A 24986-nucleotide genomic window follows, 5' to 3' on the forward strand; every position below is an offset into this window, starting at 1 on the left:
TTCCATGCAAAGGTCATCCCACATGGAAAAAGAAAGTTGTGCATACGCAAAAAGAACTGTTGTTAAAATCTTCATTTAGGTCTATATTTTATTGTTTGTAACTGATCTGATTGAATTTGATGGAGAATGACACTCTTTTCACATCATAAATATGGTGTGCAACCATACCAGAAACAACATTTTTCACATGGTAATATTATACATATTTAAATTATATATATTTAAAAAGTGGATAAATGGACCCAAGGTTCAAACAAATTGTGTCATTTGACAAATTCCACATTGACAAGGGAATGGTAGAGCAATATCTATGCTGAGCTTGCCTTTAAGAGCACAACTCCTTACATTTGTAAGGCTTTTGTTTTTAAGTCCGCAAGTTCTATGGCCATGTCACATCCATAACGTTTTATAGGAAAAGTTTATGCAACACATACAGTGTTGATGCGACAATGTCCATAGTGTCTGTGCAAAGCTGATTTATATCAATGTAAAGTGTGATGACCAAATTGTGCCCCTTTCTTACTTTTAAAACCTTTAATGGTGCATTATGGATGTGACGTTATGGATGTTACATTATGTACATTTATAAGACTGGAGACTTTATTATACCTCAAAGCTGATAAAACGTCTGTTCTGGTGGCATGTCAGTTTTAATGCATTTCACCTTAGTGTTTACAAATGACATTTCAAAGATTATTAGGTTGATCAAAACCACAGGGAGGCCTCGCCTAAGCATTAGCAAAACAAACATAATATTAAAATACCTCCAGTGATTAGCCTAGCCATAGCCTATTTTCAAGTGGCCTAACAAAAATCTGAAAATCTGAGCGATTATCTTCCCGTAACTGTCATACTGTTGTTGTACAGTAACTGGATTATCGTGTTAGCTGGTGAAGATGGCTGACTTTGCAGCTGGAGTTAACATAGCAACCTCCTTCTGTTGCAGATCTGTTCAGCCTGCCGTTCACGTCTGCTTAACACAGTTTCATTTTAAATGACGCGATATGCCAGCATTTGAAGTGTCAGGTCCTCTGTAACTAATACCCACAGAGTAACATGAGTAACGGCAGCAATAAACTAGATGTAACGCATAGCGGTACAAAATATGACCGCCTCTCAGTCCTGCATATTCTCTTCGCAAAAATAAATCATGCTTGTCAATTTGTCTCCATCTCCTACTCCTGCAACTCATGTGCATGTTAATGAGTGTGTGTATATGTGAGTTTGCTTTTGTTGTTTTATAAGAGTGTGTCTGTGTGTCTGCATGTGCGTATGCATGCCTGTGTTTGTGTGTTTATGTGTGTGTGTGTGTGTGCATGTGCACATGCGTATGCGTGCCTGTGTGTGTGTGTTTATGTGTCTGAATTCATGTGGGGGTGTGTGTGTGCTTGCCTGTCTGTATGTGTTTATGTGTGTGTGTGCTTGCCTATCTGTATGTGTGCGACTGTGCGTGCGTGTGTGTGTGTGTGCATGTGTGCACGTGCGCATGCACGTACTTTATGTGTGCAAATCACAAATGAGTGGGTATGGGTTAGGTTAATGCGGGCTCTTGAGACTAACATACCATAAATATTTTGTCATCTTGGGTGCAACGGTTCAGGTAGGGCTAGTTATTTAGGGGAGTGGCCACCAAGTATCATGTTCCCTGGTGTTTCGGTAACCCGGGAATCACTGACCACAATTGATGACGGTAAAATAAAAAAATTAATTCCTTTTTTATATTTTAAATGACTTGTCCTGATTCTTCCTGTGGATCTTAGTGGGCACTGAGGAAGCAATACTTTCATTGCTAGTTTTTCATGACTATTTCAATTGTTTCATATCAAAATTCACTACTTAATTATGTGTTTTATGTAGTTCGTCGAGGACTGGTTCAGACACGTCACATCCATAACGTGAAACAGTCACATCCATAACGCCAGTTTTTCCCCTACATAATGCATTACGAAAATGACGCATCGTTTCAAAAACACACTTTTTGTGTTCATTCAAGTCTCTTTGTAGAAAACCTGTAATCTCTCACAAAAGTGTGTCCATTTCATGTCACATCCATAACGCTGATAAAATGGCTTGTATTCTTAAGATGAAATTGATTATATGCAATTTGAGGATTTCTCAGTATTCAGAGGACAGAGGTTATATTAAAATGTATGCAAATTAATTCACTGATACTAATTTTGCCCCCACTTTAAGGCATTTTGTTTACCAATATGAGTCCATTTGTCCACTGCCCTGTAACACAAACCCAGAGGCACGCACGCACACACACAGGTGACAAGATATGATTCCCTTTTTTATTAAAGAGTCACAATGACAAGTCATATAGCGGTCAAAAATCAGACAGTTCAAATTCTCTTGTAAAAATGACTCTTTCAATACATTAGAAAATAAAACTCAAGATAAAAATATAAAACTAAAAAAAAAGAAAGCAAAAAAAATTAAATAAAAAAAACAAAGAAACATATAGTTTATCAGCGTAGCCAGGTGAGCCCTCAGAGAGACACAGCGCCCAACAGTGGCTGGAGGGCCTCTCGTCTTCAGCTCCCCATCAGAGTCCAGGAGGACTGCAGAACAGAAAGTGTGTGTTGGACTCTTCGCACCCTCTCAGAGGCCGAATGCAACACTAATAATACTTTTGAGGTAAATAAGAGGGGATAGAGGAAAAAAAAAAAAAAAAAAAAACTTCATCCACATGACCGGCCCTTCACATGTTTGCACTCTCAGGGCCAAAGGTCACATTCATTTCTTTACCGCAAAGTTCACCACCTCCAGTGAGTCCTGGACCCACAGGGTCATAAAAAGAAAAAACACAAAGAAATAAAACAGATAATATAGCATTCATATTTAAAAAAAAAAAAGAAAAAAAAAAGAGGAGGAATGACAAATCACAGATTATAGAAACAGCTTGATGCATCGGTCACTCAGCAGCTGTGGACACAGAGCGAGCGAGCTGTTGATTTACAATAGAGTACCAATTCACGTAGTTGTGAGGGATAGCCAGGTCCAGTAGACGGTGTAGATTAACATGAAACTCTTGTATAAATCAGGTCTTCGACCCTGGATGGAAGCGGACTCTGTCAGACCAGATCTGGGTCGGTTCAGAATCCGGTTCTACCCAGGATAGGAGACTGACAGGAACCTGAGTAGAAACAAGAAATACTCTGCTCAGAGAGTGTGTGTGTGTGTGTGTGTGTGTGTGTGTGTGTGTATATGTTGTGGCCTCACTGACTCACACACACACACACACACACACCACTGTTGGTAGCATACTGGCTGCACGACTTCACATGCAAGAGGAGCATGCCCAATCACATTATTGAGGAATGAGATAGAAGAGAAATGAGAGGAAAATGCTCACATTAAAAGTGCCAGCTTTGAGTGTGTGTATGTGTGTGTGTGTGTGTGTAGGAGACCTGCTCACTCAAGAGGGGATTTCAGCCTGTCCCATTAGCCCCACTTGTAGGGTGGGTGTGTGTGTGTGTGTGTGTGTGTTTAACCGGTCCCGTCATACGCATAAGGAGTGGTTTCTGCATGTCAAGGACCAGTTGAATCCCCCCAGACAGCCCTCTATGTGTGCCAACAGACCCACAGATGAAGAACTGTTCCACTGCTCCACTGATAATTAGAACATTAGAACGTCAGCGCTAGGATTCGTGTAGAGGGTGACAGATTGTCTATACATTCTTTTCTTTGTGAAAATTACAAGAAAATTCAAGGCAAAAATCTTCATATCAAATCAGCATTTTGTAGTTTGCTAAACAAATTTGATATGAAATCAATAAAAGTAATAATAATCATGGTAATAGTAATAATACAGCATACAGCAATATAGAATTTTGTACAAACAGAGAACGCAGTGGGCCTAAAGCTGTGGAGGAGAGATGCGTTCCCATCTCAGATGGGCATGGCAGTGGAGGTGAGGAGGAGAAGAAATCCCTTGTTCATGAAATACCCACATGCACAACACATCAGTGGCTCAGGCCAGGAGTATAAGATCGGGCTCAGGACAGAGGGAGAGAGAAGGAGAGAGAAACAAGAAAAAAAAAGAAAAAAAAAAATATATATATATAAAAGAAGAGATAGAGAAGGAGCCATCAGGCCCAGATATCAGTCCTTTCTGGAATATTCTGGTGCAGCTCCAGACCAGGGACGGTCAAGACCGTTGTTCCGGATCGGTGCCAGCGGTCCATGTCAGGATGGGACACACTGCCTCAGGAGGAGTGAGTGTGTGTGTGTGTGTGGTGCATTTGGAGAGATGAAGCTGGTGATGCGGGAGATAATGTCCACTTTGAGAACCATTTGGTCGTTTTCAATAGATCAGCATAGGTTAAAGACGTAAACTTTGACTTTAGAGTTTCTCTAAACACACACACAAAAAAAAGATGGAAACACGAATTCCCTTGAATGAAATGCATGACTGCCTTGAGTCCTGCCTCACCTACTGAAGCTTTTTACATTAACTAAGTGCCGTTTAATCCAGGTCCCCACCACCAGAAATACGCCATTATCTGTTGAGCTACGGTGTACGGAAACCAGAGACGGGTGACGTGATTGTGATTGCAGAAAGGATTGGTTTGACTAATATCTTCAAGTGCAAAACAACAACACTATACTGTATCACTTTACTGAAAAAAATAATATTGAAAACAAAAAAGCAGATAAAATAACAATAAAACAAAGTATCCTCTTCATAGTCTAAGGCATTCCAGAGAGACACACAGACAGAGGGACTGAAGGCATGCACGCACACACGCACACGCGCACACGCACGCACACACACACACACACACAGCATGTAGAGATGGGCATTAAGATAAAGAGATGAGCATGAGCTGAGCTGCGGTGCAAGGGTTGGAATGGGGTTAAGAGGTCGTGCAACAGGACCGGAGCTGCGAAACTGTGAAACGCGGGTCTACGGAATGAATTGGCATGCTCCGGAATCATAACACAGGGCTCTGGAATGGGTCTGTGAGCTGTGGAATGATGATAGAGAGATTCTATATGGCTCTGGGTCTGGAATGGGTCCGTGAGCTGTTGAATTGTTTCACGGGTCTATGGAATGGGTCTGAGAGCTCATAGGGTTGTTTTCTTAGGAACTGGTTGTTTTCTTAGGAATGCTAATCCACCATGACGGTGGAGATTTCCACAAGGTATATAAAGGGAATGCTGAAGGTAAGCCAATATGCCATGCAGTCCTACCTGGTCACCAGTCATGCTTTACAGACCACTGACTGCAACATGTGTATCAGTGTGTAGAAGTGAGTGTTAAATTAACTACTTTTTAAAGGAACTTTACAATATCAATTCAGAACTGCAGAATCCCAATCCATAAGCAGTGTGATTTATCTAATGATATGAAAGTCACACACAAGTAGGGTTGGGTATCGTTTGGGTTTTATCTGATACCGGTGCTAAATCGATACTTTAAAAAACGGTGCCGGTGCCAAAACGGTGCCTGAACCGGTACTTTGTTTTTAAAATGTTTTAAATTCTAAAGCATGAATTGCTTTTTTTTTTATTGATAAGACAAATTTGAACATGAAATTGAACTGTTATATTCAATTTACTATCAATATCTCATTGCTCCTACGAATAATACATTTAAATGTTAAAACAGCTTGCCATGCATGCACACACAATGGTAAGCTCTGCTTTCAAGTTTACCCAGTGTAGGCGGTTTGCCATAAGGCATGTTAAAATCGCTTGCCATAAAACTGCCAGGTCATGGACAATGGCAAGCAAGCTAATCTAACAGGGACTCTACTTTCTAGTTAATTCAGTGTGTTCCCAAATGCTTCAAGAAATTTCACGTCTTAACCCATAACACGCAGTAGTTTTGAACATGATAGGCTACATGTCGGTGTTGAAGTGTTTAGATTCCCAGCGCTAGCCTAGTAGGCATTTTAACAGCAACTATGACTATGCGCTAACACCAGTCAGCTGAGTTTAATTAGCGATAACGTACGGAGATGGTTTCGTAGCCTCTTTGACAGCTCAGTGACGACAGGTATGTAACCTACATATTTATGTTTTTGCCAGCTAACTTTTAACATGATCTTCATATTCATTGTGATGCTATATGGGCTTCATGCACATGAAAGATTAATATCATGCTATTTATGTTGTTTAACACCGTGAAAAAGTTTTCACCTTACAACTTTGCTGATAACATTTCAAATAAATGGCAGTTAGCGCATTAGCAAGGATATTGTGTAACGTATAGGCTAGCCTACTGTTTCATAGCCTTTTGATTGTGTGTAGTTAGGCCCACTGCTAGATTTTGACAGGAGCTCGCGATATCGCTTTAAAGTAAACTACTTGGGCTGTTAAACACTGTCCACTCGCCTATGTGGTTGTGTTAGCTAACTGTATCTGGATGTGTTGCTACCAGAGCAAGACGTTAGAGATGGCGCATGACATGCAGTGATGCCTCATATAAAAAAATAAATTAAAAAAACGCTATTTAAGCACCGAATTGAGGCACCGAAATACACGTTGTTATTCGATGCAGTTACTACCGTTTGCGCCGGCACCGGTGCCTTATTAGAACCGTGTTTCGGTGTCCAACCCGCACCCTACACACAAGCACGCACATGCACACTGCCTGCGGGTCCTCTGTGTGCCTTAAAGAAATGCTCTTCAACTTAGGAAGGGGTGAATGCTGGGAGGACATCAACCGTTTACGTGTGTTTGAGCTCTGATCTTCCTCATCACACTTGCATTAACGTATTGTGCGTGTGTATTTAAAGGGAACTAAAATACAAAAAAAAAACAAACAAAAAAAAAGAAAACCTGAAAAACTGGCAACCTCAACTCATCTGCACCTCAGATCTGTCTAAAGGAAACCAGACGGCAGCTAGCTAGCCCTGATCCAGCCCAGGTCTGCGTCTGCTAGAACTGTGCCCAATCAGATCCAGATATGCTCCACGTCCAGCTGGTATCTACTGTAAGCAGCAGACAGATTGGTCATAGGTGCAAACGTATCGCTGAGACACAAGCACACACACACACACACACCCGTGTTTATCAGGGTCACCGTTGTCAGCATCTAGATGAAGAGGAGGAAAAGGCCCTAACTACTCTCACCTGTGTGTTCACCTGTCTCATTTCGGGAAAGCGGTGGAGGTGGGGGGCACAAGGATGTAATCTACCCTTATACCCACTTGTTTGTCAGTCACTGAATCAGTGAATCACCTGATGAATCATGCAGTCCAATTCACAGCTAGAGGAAATGAACACAACTGTTTGGCCTTCAAGTATTAAGTACCTCGCTGAAGTATGAAGACAGATGCCAGAGAGGAAAGAGGAAAGAAGAGAAGAACGGCTTGGCTTTCTACTCTCAGCTTAAAGTCTTTTGCTATTAGAAAACTCCACACCATCAACCCGCCATAGACGGCCATGGAGGTCTGCGGGGTGGAAATGGGGGGTTGGGACAGGGGTGCGTAAACTCGGCTTCTGGTTCGGTGGGTGCTGCTGCTCTCGCCAGGAGAACAGCAGAAGGGGATCAAGATTGGCATGGGGTAGAGGAGGGTTGGGGGAGGGGCTCAGTCCAGCTTCTTGTGGTCGAGTGGGGTGAAGTCCGTGCAGAAGCCGTTGGTGGCGGCGGGCTGGCTGGGGTGGCGGATGACCCGTTTCTCGCCGAACAGGAACTCCTCGGCAAAGTCTGGGTGCAACTCCGCAAAGCTCTGGAATAATTCTGTCACAAGGGGGCACCAGAGAGAAGCAAAACAGAGTGTCACTGAGGAGAATGGGAGGAGATCTATAGATGGTTTAAACGTCTGAGAGTAGAAAACTACTGTTCCTGACCAGAAATTATTACGCATCCTATGTACATAATTTTCATCCACATTTAAAATGTACAACTGAGGTAACCAATGCTTTTTTTAATGGTTTCAACATTTCTCAGCAGATCAATCCCTCAACCTTGATCTTGGCATCAATCAACATCTTAATAAATGTATCCTTAATAGCAAAGCATCACATAAACAACACTGCCTTTTTTCAGGTGGCTGCTGGCCGTCAGCACAGAGCAGTGTTCCTCACCAAATGTGATTTTTCCTTTGCCGTGTGCATCCACAGCTTGGAACAGTGAGGTCACTGTAAGGTCAGCCACGCCCAGGGCCGTCTGCAGGATGCATGCCAACTCCTGCTCAGTGATGGAGCTGTCCACTTCATCAACATACATCTAACACACAGACAGACACACACACACACACACACACACACACACACACATGCACACAGACACATTAAACTTAAAACAAACATAAACAATAATCCTCAATAAAATAGTTTGTTGTGTTAGGCATGAATGAATGGATTTAACATATTAGATATGCTGTAAAATTTTAGCCTTTAAATTGCACCTAGCGATCCTGGAGGGTCACAACTGTGTGTGGTGCGTTTACTTACCTTAAAGGCCAACTTCATTGTTTCCAGAGTTTTAGCTGGCCGACATACCACTGACAAGGCAATGACAAACTCTCTGATGTCTATCGTGCAGTCTTCATGCTACACACACACACACACACATACAGAGAGAGAGAGAGAAAAGACATACATCAACATCAAGGCATTGCTTAGGCCGTCTAACTTACTCAACTATTGCTCCTGTAATTAATGAGAAAATAGAATAAAGTGAAAAATCTTAATTATGATGCAATTACAGAATATCAAATAATTCATACTGTGGCATACGCATCTCCAAATGTTCCACAAAGAAACTTGATTCCTGCTGATGGCTGTGTGTGTGTGTGAGTGAGTGACTGAGTGAGCAAGTGTGTGAGAGAGAGAGAGAGAGAGAGAGAGAGAGAGAGAGAGAGAGAGAGAGAGAGAGAGAGAGAGAGAGAGAGAGAGAGAGAGAGAGAGAGAGAGAGAGAGAGCATTCGGAAGCTCTCTCCTCACCTCATCAAAGAGAGCGAACATGTCCCTGATCAGGTCGGACTCGGGCACGTCCAGGAAGCGGGGAAACTCTCCCAGTGGCACACGCTTTCCGTGGAGCTTGCGGGCACGCCTCCCGTAATCCTCCAGGATGTGGCCAGTCTTATCCAGCTGCAGGCTGTGACCATTAAAAAAAAAATATACAGTACATGCATTATAATGCTGGTCAATACCAGTGTCTCAGAAGTGTGTGTGTGTGTACAGTGCATACGAAAAGTATTCACAGCGCTTCACTTTTTCCACATTTTGTTATGTTTCAGACTCATCTTAAAGCAACACCAAAGCACTTTTCCTCTGTTGCACACACGCTATTTGTTTATCCAGGACTGGCTTTTGCAAATAACAAAAGTCCACAGACAAGCTAGAGTATGTTGCATGATTTTATGAAAGTATGATGTATTGTGACATCAGAAGCAAGTTAAATTTGTAGTTTCTTAGGTCTCATTCCATCGAACTACAGATCCGCTACCCGATCTGGCAAACTTACATAGTGCGGTTATAGCCGATAGAGGGCTGCGAAGCGAATGCAGAAGTGCCATTCACCCTGTTATGAGTTGATGAACCACTGAAACAATTTTGGAAAGATTATTTTAAGGTACAAACAACTCTTTGGTGTTGCTTTAAAATGGTTTCAATTATTTATTTACACACAACACTCCAACACCCCATAAAAAAGCAAGGGTTTTGAGTGTTTTGTAAATGTATAAAAAAAATAAAGTAACCAAATAACCAAAATAAATAAAGAGAAATGTGTTTGTGTGATCTGTCACTGTCTCAGCAAAGCTCTTGTGCACAGCCACTTGTTCTCAAAGACCCAGAGACAGTTGATAAACTATCCTACGATAGTTTTGCTTGAACTAGTAGACTACCACAAAGTTGCTGTACGTGTTATTTCAGGTTAGTTTGCAACAATATACAAGTTTAGCAAAAGTCCTTAGCTGCTACCTAGATAGCGAACATAACTAGCCATTCCCATTCACTTTCTGTTTACTGTGCTAACGTTAGCTAGCTAGCTTACTCGGTTACAGGCAAAATTAAATAATGTATTGCTTATTCAGAGAAAAGTTCATGTTTTGAGCCCGGAACAAGTGCCAGTCATTTTGATGTGCGACGGCTATATATATATATATATAGTTCTAATACATACTATAAACAGGCAGCATTTAAGAGGTTGGCTGCAATATAAAAAAAATTTGAAAAGTTCCTTATTTTCACTTTCATTTAATTTAACTCAAAGATAATGAATATATGTATTTTTGTGCATGCACTTCTGTTAGCATTTATTTCAGTTTATTCAGCTATATTTCTACATTGTGTTGCACTGCACTGCGCTACATATCTTTGAAATTTTATCTGAAATGATCAAATACGTCTTAAATTTAAGTTCATAAAGTAACTGTCTTTGCATTCATTTCATTCCCAATCAAGATACACTGGTAAGAATTGCTTTACATTGTTAATATGGACTTCTGGAAAGTTCTGAGATGCAAAATAATAGAAGTGTGTGTGTGTGTGTGTGTACAGGTGCGTTAGTGTGTGTGTGTGTGTGTGTGTGCGTTAATGTGTGTGTGTGTGTGCGTTAATGTGTGCGTGTGTGCGTGTGTACGTGCGTTAGTGTGTGTGTACGTGCATGATTGGGAGCCTGCATGCTTGTATGGTTGTGTGCGTGATTGTATGTGTGTGTGTGCGTGCGCGTGTGTCGTACCCCAGTTTTCTGACGAGGCGGGCGAACTCCAGCAGGCAGGTGTCGGAGGGGAGTCGGAGCTGCCCTTCAGCCATGGCCAGCTGGCAGTCTTCAAATGAGTAGTCTGTGATCGGCACATCCAAAGCTCTGCCAAACACACACACACACACACACACACACACACACACACACAAAAGTTATATTAAATGCCATAAATATGCGGTGGAAAGTAATGGGATTGCTGCACGGTCATGTGTGTTGAGGAGATGGAGGAGTAGGGCATGTGTGTTGAGGAGATGGAGGAGTAGGGCATGTGGGAGATGGAGGAGTAGGGCATGTGTGTTGAGGAGATGGAGGAGTAGGGCATGTGTGTTGAGGAGATGGAGGAGTAGGGCATGTGTGTTGAGGAGATGGAGGAGTAGGGCATGTGGGAGATGGAGGAGTAGGGCATGTGTGTTGAGGAGATGGAGGAGTAGGGCATGTGTGTTGAGGAGATGGAGGAGTAGGGCATGTGTGTTGAGGAGATGGAGGAGTAGGGCATGTGTGTTGAGGAGATGGAGGAGTAGGGCATGTGTGTTAGAGATAGGAGATGGAGGAGTAGGGCATGTGTGTTAGAGATAGGAGATGGAGGAGTAGGGCATGGTGCTCACTTGGCCATGATCCGCCGCACGTTCTGAGCAAACAGCGCCGGGTTCTTCTTCTCCTCCTCTGATGGGGTATATGTAGGGAGGTACTGTACACACACACACACACACACTGCTTATGACGTTTCAGGTTTTGATGACGGGTAGTGGCACACGCACACAAGCACACAGAGCACATGCGCGCACACACACACACACACAAGCACACACACACACACACACACACACAAGCACACACAGCACACCCACACAGCACAGACAGGTCAAACTCAATTTGAGGAGTAACTAACCTCAATTTCAAATTTGTTGTGTAGCTGGCAGAGTGTGAGCCATAGGATCTTAAACCTACAGAGAGGAGAAGTGTGTAATCAGCCACATTACACCATGACATCAGTTACACTCACACGGACACAGAAGTCGTTCCATTAATTTAATACTTCTATGGCCTAACTTAAGAGAAGAGAGAGGGGAGGTTACTAGAGGAGAGACAACGACAGAAAAAGAAGGAAAGAAAAGAGAACTTACGCTCCTGGTCCCTGCCATGTCCAAGTTATGGAGTCCTGTGAAAAACACATACTTTTAAACACAAAGATGGGCCTATTGAAACACAAACATATTTCAACAGGCCTGAGTGTGCGTGTGTGTGTGTTTGTAGGTTACTTGTCCTCACTATGTCCATTTCTGCTTTCTGCTACTAACCTGATTCTGGTGAAATTTAAAATGTCATGATTCCGTTGCCCAAGCTGTTCTAGAATACTCTCTGGCGTTACATCATTCTACTGACAACCACAGACACTGGTTCAGCCCTCCAGACTACTGATGTAAGACACTGACACACAACTTAACCCTTAAAGGTGTAGGTTTTTGAACGTTCTAAGTTCCGCAACAATTGAAGGTTCTAAAATTCTATGTTGAATTCAATGAACCCAGATATTCTTTAGAACGTTCATTTCTCAACATTCTCACAAGGGTTAAGATACCTATGCTTCACTGGGCTTAGCATGACTCAGGAGAAAGACTGTGTAGAGTGTAGTTACTGTTAAGATGACTAATAGGGCTTTCAGATATAACCTCCGGAGTATATGCGGAGGTTTGTCAAACGGAGGTCCTACCCTTCGGATGATTCAGATATGATGCTAACCTGCGGACCTTATACTGACCTTATACGACCTATGTGTGAACGACATACACGCACATTACAGAATCTCTGTGTGGTTGTCGAGTGAGGGGTGGGGGCTTGTAGAGTTCACAAGAGGCGAGATATGACGCAGAATATATGCGGCTGTTGTCACAGCTGCTGTTTTTGTGTACAAAGTGTATGCATTATGTAGGCTAAAGAAGAAAAATCTATTGTGCGTAGGAGTAGTCACGTAAGTGTGCATACATGTAACTGACCTACAGTATTTGTATATGTGCTTCAAATAAACACATTTATCTGTTTTCAATGTTATGTAGCAGAATTATTTGGCTATGGAACCCCAAATCTGGTGCGTAAGGAGCTTGGAACAAAGTTGGGTTTTCTTCGTTTTCATTTTCTTTAGGCATATTTATGCTCAACAAATATCGGGCTCAGCAGTGAGGTCATGAGAAGGCTATCAATGAACAGAAAACCGACTGTATTGGCTAACAATTTATGAAATACTCCTGTTATTGTCGTCAACGACGTCGCTGTAGGCTACTGCCTTTTCAGCGCCTTCTGCTTATGATGATTTGGTCTTTTGAATTTAAATGCCTTGCGATGCGGTTGTAGGCTACATCAACGTGTCTCTTGCCGTTCCCTTTATGTGTTCTATCACAATGCTGTCTGCCCTGATGGACAGTAGCTCCGTGATGTCTGCATCTTTCCAGGTCAGAGATTTTCTGGACAGCACTATGCCACTCCATCATGACACTAGCATTTAAGTCAGATTTAGGTGTCCCCACCACACAGACACACAAAAGAAACGTCACCGACACGCCCTCTCAGTAGGTGTGATTTTTAACTGCAGGTTCTACACTTCATTTAGACACAGCACATTTACATAATGTCCGGAAGAAAACACTAGGGAGTATGTCTGAAAGGGCTTTAAGTTTCAATGGACTTTTCATGACTCAGGAGAAACAGTGTGCAGAGTGTAGTACTATTGTAAGATGCCTATGCCCTATTCCAATGGATAGACTGTCATTTTTAAAAAGTGGGTCCCCAGAAAAAAAGTTTGGGAAACACTGCCCTATTCAATGGGCTCAGACGACATACTCTGTGTAGTGTAGCTTTTGAGAAGAAGGAAATAGTGCATGGGAAAGTGGGCTGTTTATTTTGTGTTGTACGAGGAGTATTACAGGGCCCACCAAGTGACCAACTGTTTTCATATTTTGTACATTGTTTCTGTCACAAACTGAGCCGTGACCCGTGCGCAGTGCATAGCGGGCAGGTAGCCATCTACCGGCATATCGCGAGGGCAATTGTGGGTACGCGGCATTTCATTGAAAGGTTCGTTCACAACTCATTGTCATTTCCACATCTCATCTGTATTAACTCCATCTACATTTGACAAACGCAACTGTACACACTGGCCGTTAAAACACTCATTTATTTGTTAAAACTAACTACATCACCGTATTCAGTTTACTCACCACCATACCGCATCGTACATTACTTCCTGCTTGGAAACCCGAGGGACACTACAACTAGGGGTACAAGTAGAGGGGTTTCCTGGGTTGATGTTGGCCTGACCATTTTGACAGGGGTGTTTTGATGTTCTGTGGTTTAAGGTGAATTGTATTGGTTTATGAGTTATTTTGGGGAAAGGAAATTATTCTGTATTTTTGTTTATTTTGTATTTGTTTCTTTGAATTATTATTTTGTAGTGATAAAATGTTTGGGGGGATAATTGATTTATGTTAGACAGTGGATGTGTAGGTGGGGCTACAGCTAGTTCTGGTCTGTATTAGGCCCCATGGGCTCAGTCTTGGGGAGAGAAGCCTGAGAGTAATATGTCTTTTCGAATTGCTCAGGGTCTAGTGAGATATAGCCTGGTGAGTTTCTGTGCCTATTTATTTTGGATTTTGATCAGTTTTTGTTTTCGTTTTTGAGTGTTATGACATGGTAATGATTTGCACATAATTTTAGAAAAGACAAAAAAAAAAGAAAGAGAAAAATAAAAAAAATTACTTTTTGAAATCACTTGGCCTTCTCTGTCTACGCCGCCGCCGTCCACCCCAGTTTCTATGTTGAATGATGAATGAGCCCAACAAGATTCAGGAAGATCGGTCCTTCAAACGGGCAAACATTGACTACTGGATTCTGATTGGCTGTCTGGCAGCCATTTTGGCAAGCCAGCCAATCAGCACTTGAGGCAATGAAAGCAAATGGGAGCATGTACAACGAATGTTGTAAAGCTTGTGTGTACTAAAATCCACCTACTAAATTTTGTGAGGCTTGGTTTTAAGATCATCTGTCATCATTTCTGAAGAACGAACAACATTTGTGACCTGTGAAAATGTTTTTTATTGTTTTCAATAAAATCTGTATGCCGGAAATTGACATGAAGGGATGCTTTAGATTCAGGAGCTCTCAAAGAATCAAAGAAAAAAATGCATACAGTTCCCAAAGTATGAGCTAAAATGCAAATGTGCTTATCATAGTGTCCCTTAGAGTCCTGTGGGGGTAATTCAAATTGAGAGATCTCTCTTTTTTCTACCCAACCACTTTTACAAAAAGGAAATCACAGAAGAATCTGTACAACAAACAATAGGGTTCCAGCAGCTTTGTTACATGGACCCCTAATGACACAGAGTCTTAATGATGCATTAATATCATTCTCCGGGATATCACATCAAGCCTCTTTAATGTGCTCGTCATGTAGATCAGGTTTTTACTAACCTACGTGGAGATCCCTTAACTCGGGTGACGTGGAGATCCCTTAACTCTTACCAGTTTGTTGGGGTAGCGGATCACCACTGGCTGGACAGGCACTGCTGGGATGAACGCTCCTGATGGGCAGAAACACACATCCTTAAGATCACCATGGCTATCAGTGCCATTAAAATAGAGCACTATACCAATACATTACATTAACAAGTACAACTGCTATACACTTGTGGTGTGTGTTTTGGTAATATATGATGAGGTACAATTCCTTGAGCAAGTGGTAGTGTCGCCAAAGCTGTTCACTGCCCAAGAAATGGTCAGGCCAAACCATGCATTGCAAGTCCCCATCACTTGAGACAGAGGCTGAATCTCATTGACCCAGTCACAAACTCACAGACGTTAATGTGCGGTGAAATTGTGAAGTTGTGAAGTGCATGAGGGCTCGCTCGCACCCTTTCTATGCCCTTCCTGTAAGGCTCCATATATGCAGACTTTACCCAAGGGAATTACCAGACAGTTCATAGTGTTGTGACATAAAACACAGGGTTACCCACCATGAAGATAGAAGCTTGAAAAAACAGGAACAGAAACAGGAACATGTTTGCTGCACGTTTTTGGTTGTGTCAATTTAACGATACGTCACAGGGGCTGTCCCGTTCCTGTTTTTAGCATTTTAACCCTTACAGCCTCTCAAACTCAATCACTTATCAACAGTTGTCAGTTAAGTCTGTGAGGGTTCAGGGCTTAGACCTTGGGGGGGGACATTGAGTTTCAGCCAGAGAAGCTAAATCCCACTCACTTAACTCACCTGGCTTAAAAGTGATCAAACAGGACCTGTTGGTACACGTTCCCTCAGGGAAGATCATGATCTAAGTGTCACAAACACACACACACACACACACACACACGTCAGATATGAGTTAACTTCACAATGTCTATGGCCATCTATGGACACATTTGCCACACATTTAAAAGGCCTGAAAAGTGAAGATGCTCAAATTTGACATTAAATGCAAAGCATTTGAATCTGTAAAGTTAAATTTGAAAATTTGAATTTCTAAAGTGATATAACATAGTATAAAACATATGAATATCTAAAGTGATATAATATCAGTTTGTTTCCGAGTAGCTCTAAAGTTGAACTTTAAAAAGGTGGTGAGGCTAAGGCTAATGAAATATGCTGATTGGCTGTCTGTACCCGAGGCCACTCCCCTTCAGACTTGGCCCGTCTTTTGATCTCCTCCACAGTCTTCCTGCGAGAGTCCTGATCTGAGCGCGACACAAACACTGGCCGAATGTACTTTATCAACGCTGAAAAGACAAACACACACACACACACACACACACACACACACACACACACACACACACAGCGTTAATTCTACTCTTATATTTGGTTAAGAATAAACCTGGTATAAAACAATCAAATATTGAAAATGTAAGTTCTGAACTGTCATTCCATACATTTTACACAGGGCTCGTAGTTCGCAAAACTGAAAACAAAACAGCCAGTCCAGTCAATTCAAGGAAAGTCATAGGTTAAGGAAAAAAAAAAAAACATTTCATATGTATTAACTGAATCATAGAAGTCCCAGTTGAGGTCTGTGTGTGTGCTCGCGAGAAGGGAGAGGGAGAGAATAGGACTCAAGAGGTGTAGCAAAAAGTAGGTGTAGAAGACGTACTTGAGTAGCAGTGTGTGTGTGTGTGTGTGTGTGTGTGTGTGTGTGTGTGTGTGTGTGTGTGTGTGTGTGTGTCTACTCTTGAGTGACAGGGATTATCGTTCAGAAGGATGTTCAGCTCCTCCCTGACTGATCAAAGACTTAGCACCTTCCTGAGGGATCATACAACACCAGTTTAAAATAGACACTGGCTGTGTCTCAAACCGCATACTTCCGTCAGTACACTGCGTCAGTGTGCACTGAGCACTTATTTCTGTAGTGCCTACTTTTCGATGGTTAGTACTGTCCCAAAAGGAACACTTTGGTACTTTTTTGTGCTTGCGTTATCTGCACTTTATACTTAAACTAAGTACTTGAAGTGTGCAAGTAGGCGGTTTGAGACGCAGCCACTATTTACTTACTCACCTTTCTCAGTCTTCCTCCATTCTCTCTGTTACTGTAGTATTCAACATTTTCAAGTTGTGGAAAAGTTCTACTCTCAAGCTACAAGAAAAAGTTCAAGTTCTCATTGCTTTTCAAACACTGGATATTCCCTTTTCTTTCGCTCTTTGTCTGACACCGAGTTCTTTTGTCATGGTCTTGCTCTCCCTCCATCTTCCTCTCTTTCCCAAAAACACAGACGGACACACACACACACACACATCTCTAAGCAATTAACCTGTAACCTGTGTTCTGGATTTTTAATAGAGTGCTTCAGAGAACACACTCACTTGACTGTTACAGCCTGAGCTGGCTGTCTCATGGCTAACTCATCTTGGCCTAGTACACTGCATGTGTGTGTGTGTGTGTGTGTGTGTGTGTGTGTGTGTGTGTGTGTGTGTGTGTGTGTGTGTGTGTGTGCATATTCGCAGTGCATATATATGTATGTATGTATGCATGGTGTGTGTGTGTGTGTACGCACGCACGCATTTTGCTACAGTTGTTCATGTGTTCACCCAATAAGCATTCACATTTTATTACATTTTAAAGAAGCGATTTGTAGGATTGTTACATCAAAATCAAAACACTGGTGAACGTTCTCAAGACTACCTAGACGCGAACCTGTTCTGGGTTGTCAGATGTAATTAAGACTTAGCTAACGTTAGTTGACCTGCAGCTGCTTTAACGTTTCTCCAACCATGACCCAGCTACACATTACGGAAACAGTGAAAACAAAAAATACCTCTCTAACCAACATAACATATTTAGCTGAAGTTAGCGATGCAGATAAAGTTTAGCTTAGGCTACCAGTCGTGGAGAAATATGGTCAGCTCTGCGTCAGACTTGATAGTCTTCGTTTGACAAAGACGTCGCCATCTCAGGAAGGCTCCTTCAATGTCCACTTAATTGGTTTCTTGTTTTAATTTTGGAAATTTGCCTGCCTCTCGTAGGCTACTCGTTCATGACTACAACTGACAACTGTTGACAGTTGGCCTTTGCTAATCTGGCAACCCAAATAGGAGAACGTGCCAGCTTATTATTAATACGCTATTGTAGAATTAAATCGTTGAAAACATAAACGAAAATTCCCAGAGATTCCGCCCCGTAACTAATTTTTTTTTACGGGTTTTCCGGGTTATAGTAATGTTGTCAAATAAGTCATTACTTCAATTCATCGTGTTTCCTTACTCTCTGATAACATATGGTGATACTTTTTGGAATGGTTACAATTTATTTTCCATTATTTCCTACATACTGGTCCTTTAAGTTATTCTGTTCGTCATCTGCAACAAGAATAAAGGGCAATGTAATGCAAATGTATGCATTCTCTATGCATGCCTAACTTCTCTATGTCTCTATACTAGAGAATGAAGAGTGGGAATGTGTAAGCATAAGTGTGTATAAGCAGAGTGTGTGTGTGTGTGTGTGTGTGTGTCAATTTTCAATTTAAATTTAATTGTGCTTATAGAGCACCAAAACATTACACATGTATCATGGCACTTTACAGAGTGTAGACAATCAGAGAAAGAAAAGAAAATAAAAGAGAAGAAAAGAAAAGAAGATGTGTGTGTGTGCATGTGTACATAGACTGTATAAATAATATAAATGGACAAACCCTCTGTGGCGTCATTCATAGCTTTTCTGAAAAGCAGGCATGAAGCTCGAAGTTCAAAGGCTATGGGCCCTGCCATGTTTGTTATGCTACCTGACATAAGCTAACAGGCTAACGGGTTGACAGACAATTGATAAATTCACAACAAACATTATTGCTTGTTACACTAATTGTGTTATTGGATAGTACAGTATCTATTTCTCACTAACTTCCAAAAAATCTAAGCAATATGAAGTGTAACATTATATTTGCACACCAAACAGAGCCATAAGTGATGCAATTGCTCATGTTTCTCTCGTTTCAAACTTTCAGCCCATTCATACTGAATGCGGTTAAAATTGAATCTACCGTTCAAACAGATGATATAAAAGAATGCTCCCACCCTTACAGTTGTCATGAACGGGGGGAAACAAATTTTTGAGTCTAAAAGTACAAGTATCTCCTTTTCTGCTGTAAAGTTAGACATTTGACTCACGCTTGGGACTAGTTAGCGCTTTGTGCGTACAGTATACTCACTTCCCCAAAGTGGGATGTCCTTGCTCTCAGCCTTCATGACGATGGAGGCCATCGTCATTGTAACAGGAATGGCATCAAAGTAGGAGGAGTGTGGTGCCAGTGTGAGGATAGGCGCTTCGCTGGGTGGAGCCAGGCGCCCCTTCACCGTTATCCAATGGAAGCCTCCAGAAAACCACATGGCCCGCATGAGGGTTTTCAGCATCACGTCCACGAACCTGCACATACACACAGTGAGTGACAGAGTTTGTGTGTGTGTGTGTGTGTCTCTCAGGCAGAATGAAACTGACAGAACGTATATGGTGTAAATAGGAGGACAGACAATTCATCTTACCAAATAACAAATATGTCAAATATGCCAGTTATAACCTACATTACTTTCTGCAATCTACATTATCATAATCAACATTACTTTCTTTTCCTAACCTACATTACTTTCTGCAACTATATTTTTTATAGTTCAATATTTTATGCCTAATTTACTTTATGTTTAAACGGTTTTGAACCGATTTAAACATAAAACTGATATGAATAGCATGTGTCTGGATTGACGTCACGAAAATGGCCACGACATTGTGGATGGACACATACTTGTGAGAAGACACTTAAAACAGTTTAGAGATCTGGAGCAGAGCTAGTGTTAATTTTGTCACCTATTTTTAATTTAGTCTTAGTCTTGTGACGAAATGTCCTTTTTAGTCTTTGTCATATTTAGTCATTCAAATATCATTTTTTTGTTAGTCAAGTTTTAGTCGACTAAAAGTCTCGTCATTTTAGTCTAGTTTTATTCAAAAGAAAACTAAAGGTATCTTAGTCTTAGTCAAAACATTTTAGTCTTTTTTTTAATAACAAATTATTTCTGATTACCATTTGAGTCAAATAGTGTTTCACACATCTCAATTTTCCAACAATATTGTCTGTCCACAGGGCTACTCGTCTGGTATAATTATTCATTCTGATTTTTTGTCAGTCAGTATGTTTACATGCACAGGTAAGTCGAGCTACAGTTATAGCTCGGCTGGGATTTGACCATAGACTGTAAAAGATTTGACTGGACCACTGTCATGATATTCGTAGACCAGTGTTTTCTCAAAGTGTGGTATTATTATATTGGTATGTGGTATTATTATAATATAGATGAGTTGTTTGCAATATTGAATGTAAATCCAAACAGTTCTGCAACACTGTAAGATATACCAGTTTAAATCATACAGTATGAATCCTCTGACACAATAAGCAAAGTGCAAAGACAATAAGCAAGGTGGTTCAGTGAGTAGGCCAATTGTGTAGACTAATATACTGTTGAAGTAGGTCTAATCTTTTTTTTTTTTAGCTAGGGTTAGTTAAGTGGTCCTTCGTAAATACCCAAGTATTAATGTTTTACTCCGCCACGCTAGATGGCGATATGCGCCCAAACGCAACACATTCCCCAAACAAACTCTCCATCTTATCCATAGCTAACTTGCTAGCGAACTTTCCATATTAGCTTAGGCTACTTGCTAGCAAACTTTGCCTCATCAGTCTAACTAGTTAAATAGTTGACATTACATGATGAAAATTTTCGCATGGACATTCTGGGGATGTTATTTTGTATGAGAGAAGCTTCAACTTCTGGGTATGTATTGTGGCATAAAGCTTTCTTGTTCCGTGTAGTTTCGTGTTGCAGCCACAGGGTTGCAGCAACAGCACGTAGACTAGCCTACAGGAAAGCTGTTGCGCATGAACTCATTTGGAATATTTTGAAAATGTAACAGCTTGATATTCTGTCTTCTCATTTTGGAGACGAAAATGAAGAGAGATTTTATCTTAGTTTTTATTTCATGCAAAACTTTTTAGTCTTGTCTTTTTTCGTCAACAATAATGCATCTTAAGATAGTCTTAGTCAGTCTTAGTCAGTGTTTCAGGACATTACTGCCGTTTCGTCATCGTCTCGTCTTAGTCATGAAAAAAAAGGTCGTTGACGAATATATTTCCTCTCGTCTTGTCTGACGAAATTAACACTACTAGCTGGGCATAAAAAAGGAACTCTAGGAGTCTAAACTCTATTTAGCTCCGTCCGAGTTAGTGATTTGAATTGAGTTTGTGATTCGAGTGCACCAACCCTGACACACTGCCTTCATTGGTAAGCCTGGTCATGATGCAGGTCCATGTAAATGCACACAGAAATTACTTGTTTATAAGAGACTCAAGTACAAAATCCACATGTCTTTACCATCTTGAACAATGTGAGCCAACATTCATGGCATGGTGTGTTAAAAGTTATGTTTCCTTAGCAACCTTTGTCACGAGTGAACAAAACCAATTGACTGACATAGCATAGCCGGCTACTTAAAATAGCTCTTCTATCTAGCCATTCTAAACACAAAATGCAATAAAACGCTGTGATTTTGTCATTGTTATGCACACAGAAGTGGTCATAGGTGGTGTTGCTCACTTCCTCCAGAGGGTCTGGGGTTCGATGGCAGTCTCAGAGCGACCCAAAGTGGCAAAGAAGGCAAACGGCCACGCCAGCAGCATCATGAAGGCAGCCATCATAAGCCGTAAAGGAAACAGCGTCACCGTCATCACAGCAATCTGTACCACAGAACACAGACAAAAACATACTTCATCAGCATTGTGTTTACCATAATTTCCCGAATATAAATCACAGTTTATTATTACATTGTGCAAATATTCTGCAGCCCTAGGGTTACTACCCAGGGGCTGCATTACGGGAATTTATTTCTTCATTCTTAGTAGTAGTATAGTATATATACTCTTTTGATCCCGTGAGGGAAATTTGGTCTCTGCATTTAACCCAATCCATGAATTAGTGAAACACATTCAGCACACAGTGAGGTGAAGCACACACTAATCCCGGCGCAGTGAGCTGCCTGCAACCACAGCGGCGCTCGGGGAGCAGTGAGGGGTTAGGTGCCTTGCTCAAGGGCACTTCAGCCGTGGCCCACTGGTCGGGGCTCGAACCGGCAACCCTCCAGTTACAAGTCCGGGGTAATATTACGTTTTTGGCACTCAATGAGTTAAGAGTGAGCCAGTGGTCATGGTTGAGGCACTCACAGAATTGTATAATGTGAAGACGCCTGTTGTCACAAGACGGTCTGAAGGTAGGCATGGTGTTGTTGCCATTGCAATATTTACAACATTCAATAACTAATCAGTTAATCATGCCCCCCTATACTATAAGCAAACATGTTGGTCTGAAGCGAAAGGAAATGATGACCAGGATCATTGGCAGTTTCAAGAAACGTGGACAGTGTGATTCCTTCTCGTTAAGTTCAATGAGGCAACAGCCTGTCTGTTTTACAAGGAGATTACACCAACAAACATGCAGAAGAGAAGCCTATGAGAGGCAGAGAAAGCATCACTCCAGAGATTTCAGCAGAACTTTTCCCAAGAGCCAGAAAAAAATGTGATGCAGCCATGAAACTAGTTATCTGGTTAGCAAAGCAATAGCCAAAGTAATTAAACACAGTTTTTTGGAAATTAAATTTAAAGGTTATGCTGCTGGTTGCGAATATCGTCTGCACAGGAAACAGCATGTTATTTAGAGGAAGCCTAAACGTCATTCTCAAATAAAATGGCAGAACATAAAAATGTATGGACAAGTGTGCCCTAATGCAAGAGTTGCTTTCCATTCAATTGATAAAAGCACCTAATGTTACATTACAATGAGCACAAGCTATATTTTTGTAGGGGTTAATGATCGTTTTGAGATAAGAGACCATTTTCCCCCACATGCCTATTGCACATTGAACACAACCTGGCAAAAGGCTGGCAGGCAATTTGAGTTAGAGACGCCTGTATTAGTATAAACTTTTTTTTAACATGTAATTATCTCAAAAAATTCTCAAAATCCTTAATTCGATTTAATTTTTGATTTTAAAGTCACAATTCGGTTTGATTTTCGATCTTTTTTAATATTACTATTAATGCATTCCTGATATGTTACTTAATTTTTTGGGGGGCCTTTTCTGTTTCGGGGGGCTTTTATTTTGAAACTGTTCCAACCGCGAGGTTGTAATGTAAACAGAACAAACATTAGGCTAAACAGAGACGTGAACATAGTGAAATGAAACAACACAGAATGATAATTTGATTGTTTCAGCACACTCCGAAGAGACCCAAGGTTAGTGTTCAAAGAATATGTACTTATCAATGTGCATTTTAAGCCTTAAAGTGATTTGTAACTAGATCATCTTTTCACTTACAAGTTGAGTAGGCTAAGTTAGTGTTAATTGACGTGAATGAACGTCAAAAATACTTCCAGGTTGATGTGTATATTTTAACTGGCTGCAGCCTAAAATTTGAGGAGTTGATGCCGCAGTTCAGCACGTGTGTGTGCGTTTGTGCGTCTTGGCATACATGCTGGACGTGACATTGGGGGTGTGGCTGCATCGTCGATTCTACTTTTGAGTTCGAAGTCGAGATTGAGATGTAACTTCGATCGATTTCGATATAAAATCAAAATCGTGACATCCCTAAGAAGGGTACATATAGCTTAGGTTGTCAAACCAGCTTCCCCTTAATGGTACTGGCTAAAATGTATCAGCCGTACACAGATCATCAGTTCATCAATTTTAAAAAGTTATCAATACCAGAAAACTTTTCAAACATTTCAATCAGGAGAGTTGGGTTCCTCTACCATGCATGCAACACAGAAAATTAAGAAAAACAAGAAAAACTAAATCACTTCAATTTAACACAAAACAACAGCTCAAAGATGAACAAAATGACCACCAGGAGGATTAAAACAGGTATTTTTACAAGCAGTCAAAGTGCGAGCAATCAGGGTTATCTCTATGCTACTGTTTAAAGGAATACGCCACCCCTAGGTGAAATTGGGTCACTCCCCGCAGTCCCTAGAGTTGGATGAGTAAGCCAAAGTGTTTTATAGCCGACCCAGCCATTGTCCTAATCTAGAAACGGCCCGGTTAGCTTTAGTTTAGTTTAGCATAGTCGCTGTAATCCGGCGATTCCAGCTAGCATGTCGTTGCAAAAGTGAAGCAAATAACTCAAGATTTTTTATTATTATTTCTCGTAACCTGTACATTCACATCGAGTACAAATATCAATGCAAATTAACACGAAGGGATTTACTAGAACAATTTATATTTGGAACTATTTTCCGGCATAGCACCGGCAAAGCACCGCTGCCAGGCGCAAAGACATCACGCAGCATCTGAAAACCCTCAACTTCCGGCAATACACCAGCGTGACTACCAAGTTCCCTGCTACTAGGCTGACCCTGACAGGTGGGCTTTCTCTAAGAGTTCTAATGGCGATGAATATGGAAGATTACACAATAGACGAAGATGATTACTTCGACTACCAAGATCCAAGACCCTACCTTTTCGAACCTGAGTTCACTGAAGAGGAGTTGCGAGCTTTGGATCTGGGAAGAGAGGACGTTGCGACTAGTCAAGGCGAGCCGGATGAGAGAACGAGAGCAAACACAAACTGGTGGTGTGAGTGTGGAGTGTGCCAACCCATGCCGACTAAAATGGAGTGTTTGTGCTGTGCAGAGTGGGATAAAATACTGCCATCGATGGTGGGCTGCGTGGTGTCAATAAAGGATGTATGGCAATTATTAAGACACGGGGAAAAGTTCTTTAGTCGACCGTGTTCTAGATCCCTGTCAGAGAAT

General features: G+C 41.3%; 1 protein-coding gene across 1 annotated transcript in view; it reads right to left on the bottom strand.

The window, feature by feature from the left end:
- Nucleotides 1-6743: 6743 nt before the first annotated feature.
- The window catches only part of LOC121721409 (lysophosphatidylcholine acyltransferase 1-like), a 42806-nt gene continuing 24563 nt past the window's right edge, over nt 6744-24986 (bottom strand). The window contains exons 2-14 of the mRNA XM_042108300.1: nt 21777-21916; nt 19346-19560; nt 16317-16429; nt 15927-15987; nt 15182-15240; nt 11794-11828; nt 11559-11613; nt 11275-11357; nt 10646-10771; nt 8905-9058; nt 8413-8511; nt 8044-8185; nt 6744-7696 (exon numbers count right to left, since the gene is read on the bottom strand). Of these exons, the coding sequence (XP_041964234.1) occupies nt 7545-7696; nt 8044-8185; nt 8413-8511; nt 8905-9058; nt 10646-10771; nt 11275-11357; nt 11559-11613; nt 11794-11828; nt 15182-15240; nt 15927-15987; nt 16317-16429; nt 19346-19560; nt 21777-21916 (1434 nt within the window). The 3' untranslated portion in view covers nt 6744-7544. The remainder of the gene's footprint in view (nt 7697-8043; nt 8186-8412; nt 8512-8904; nt 9059-10645; nt 10772-11274; nt 11358-11558; nt 11614-11793; nt 11829-15181; nt 15241-15926; nt 15988-16316; nt 16430-19345; nt 19561-21776; nt 21917-24986) is intronic.

Source organism: Alosa sapidissima, chromosome 10, assembly GCF_018492685.1.
Source record: "Alosa sapidissima isolate fAloSap1 chromosome 10, fAloSap1.pri, whole genome shotgun sequence".
NCBI classification, from domain to species: Eukaryota; Metazoa; Chordata; class Actinopteri; order Clupeiformes; family Clupeidae; genus Alosa; species Alosa sapidissima.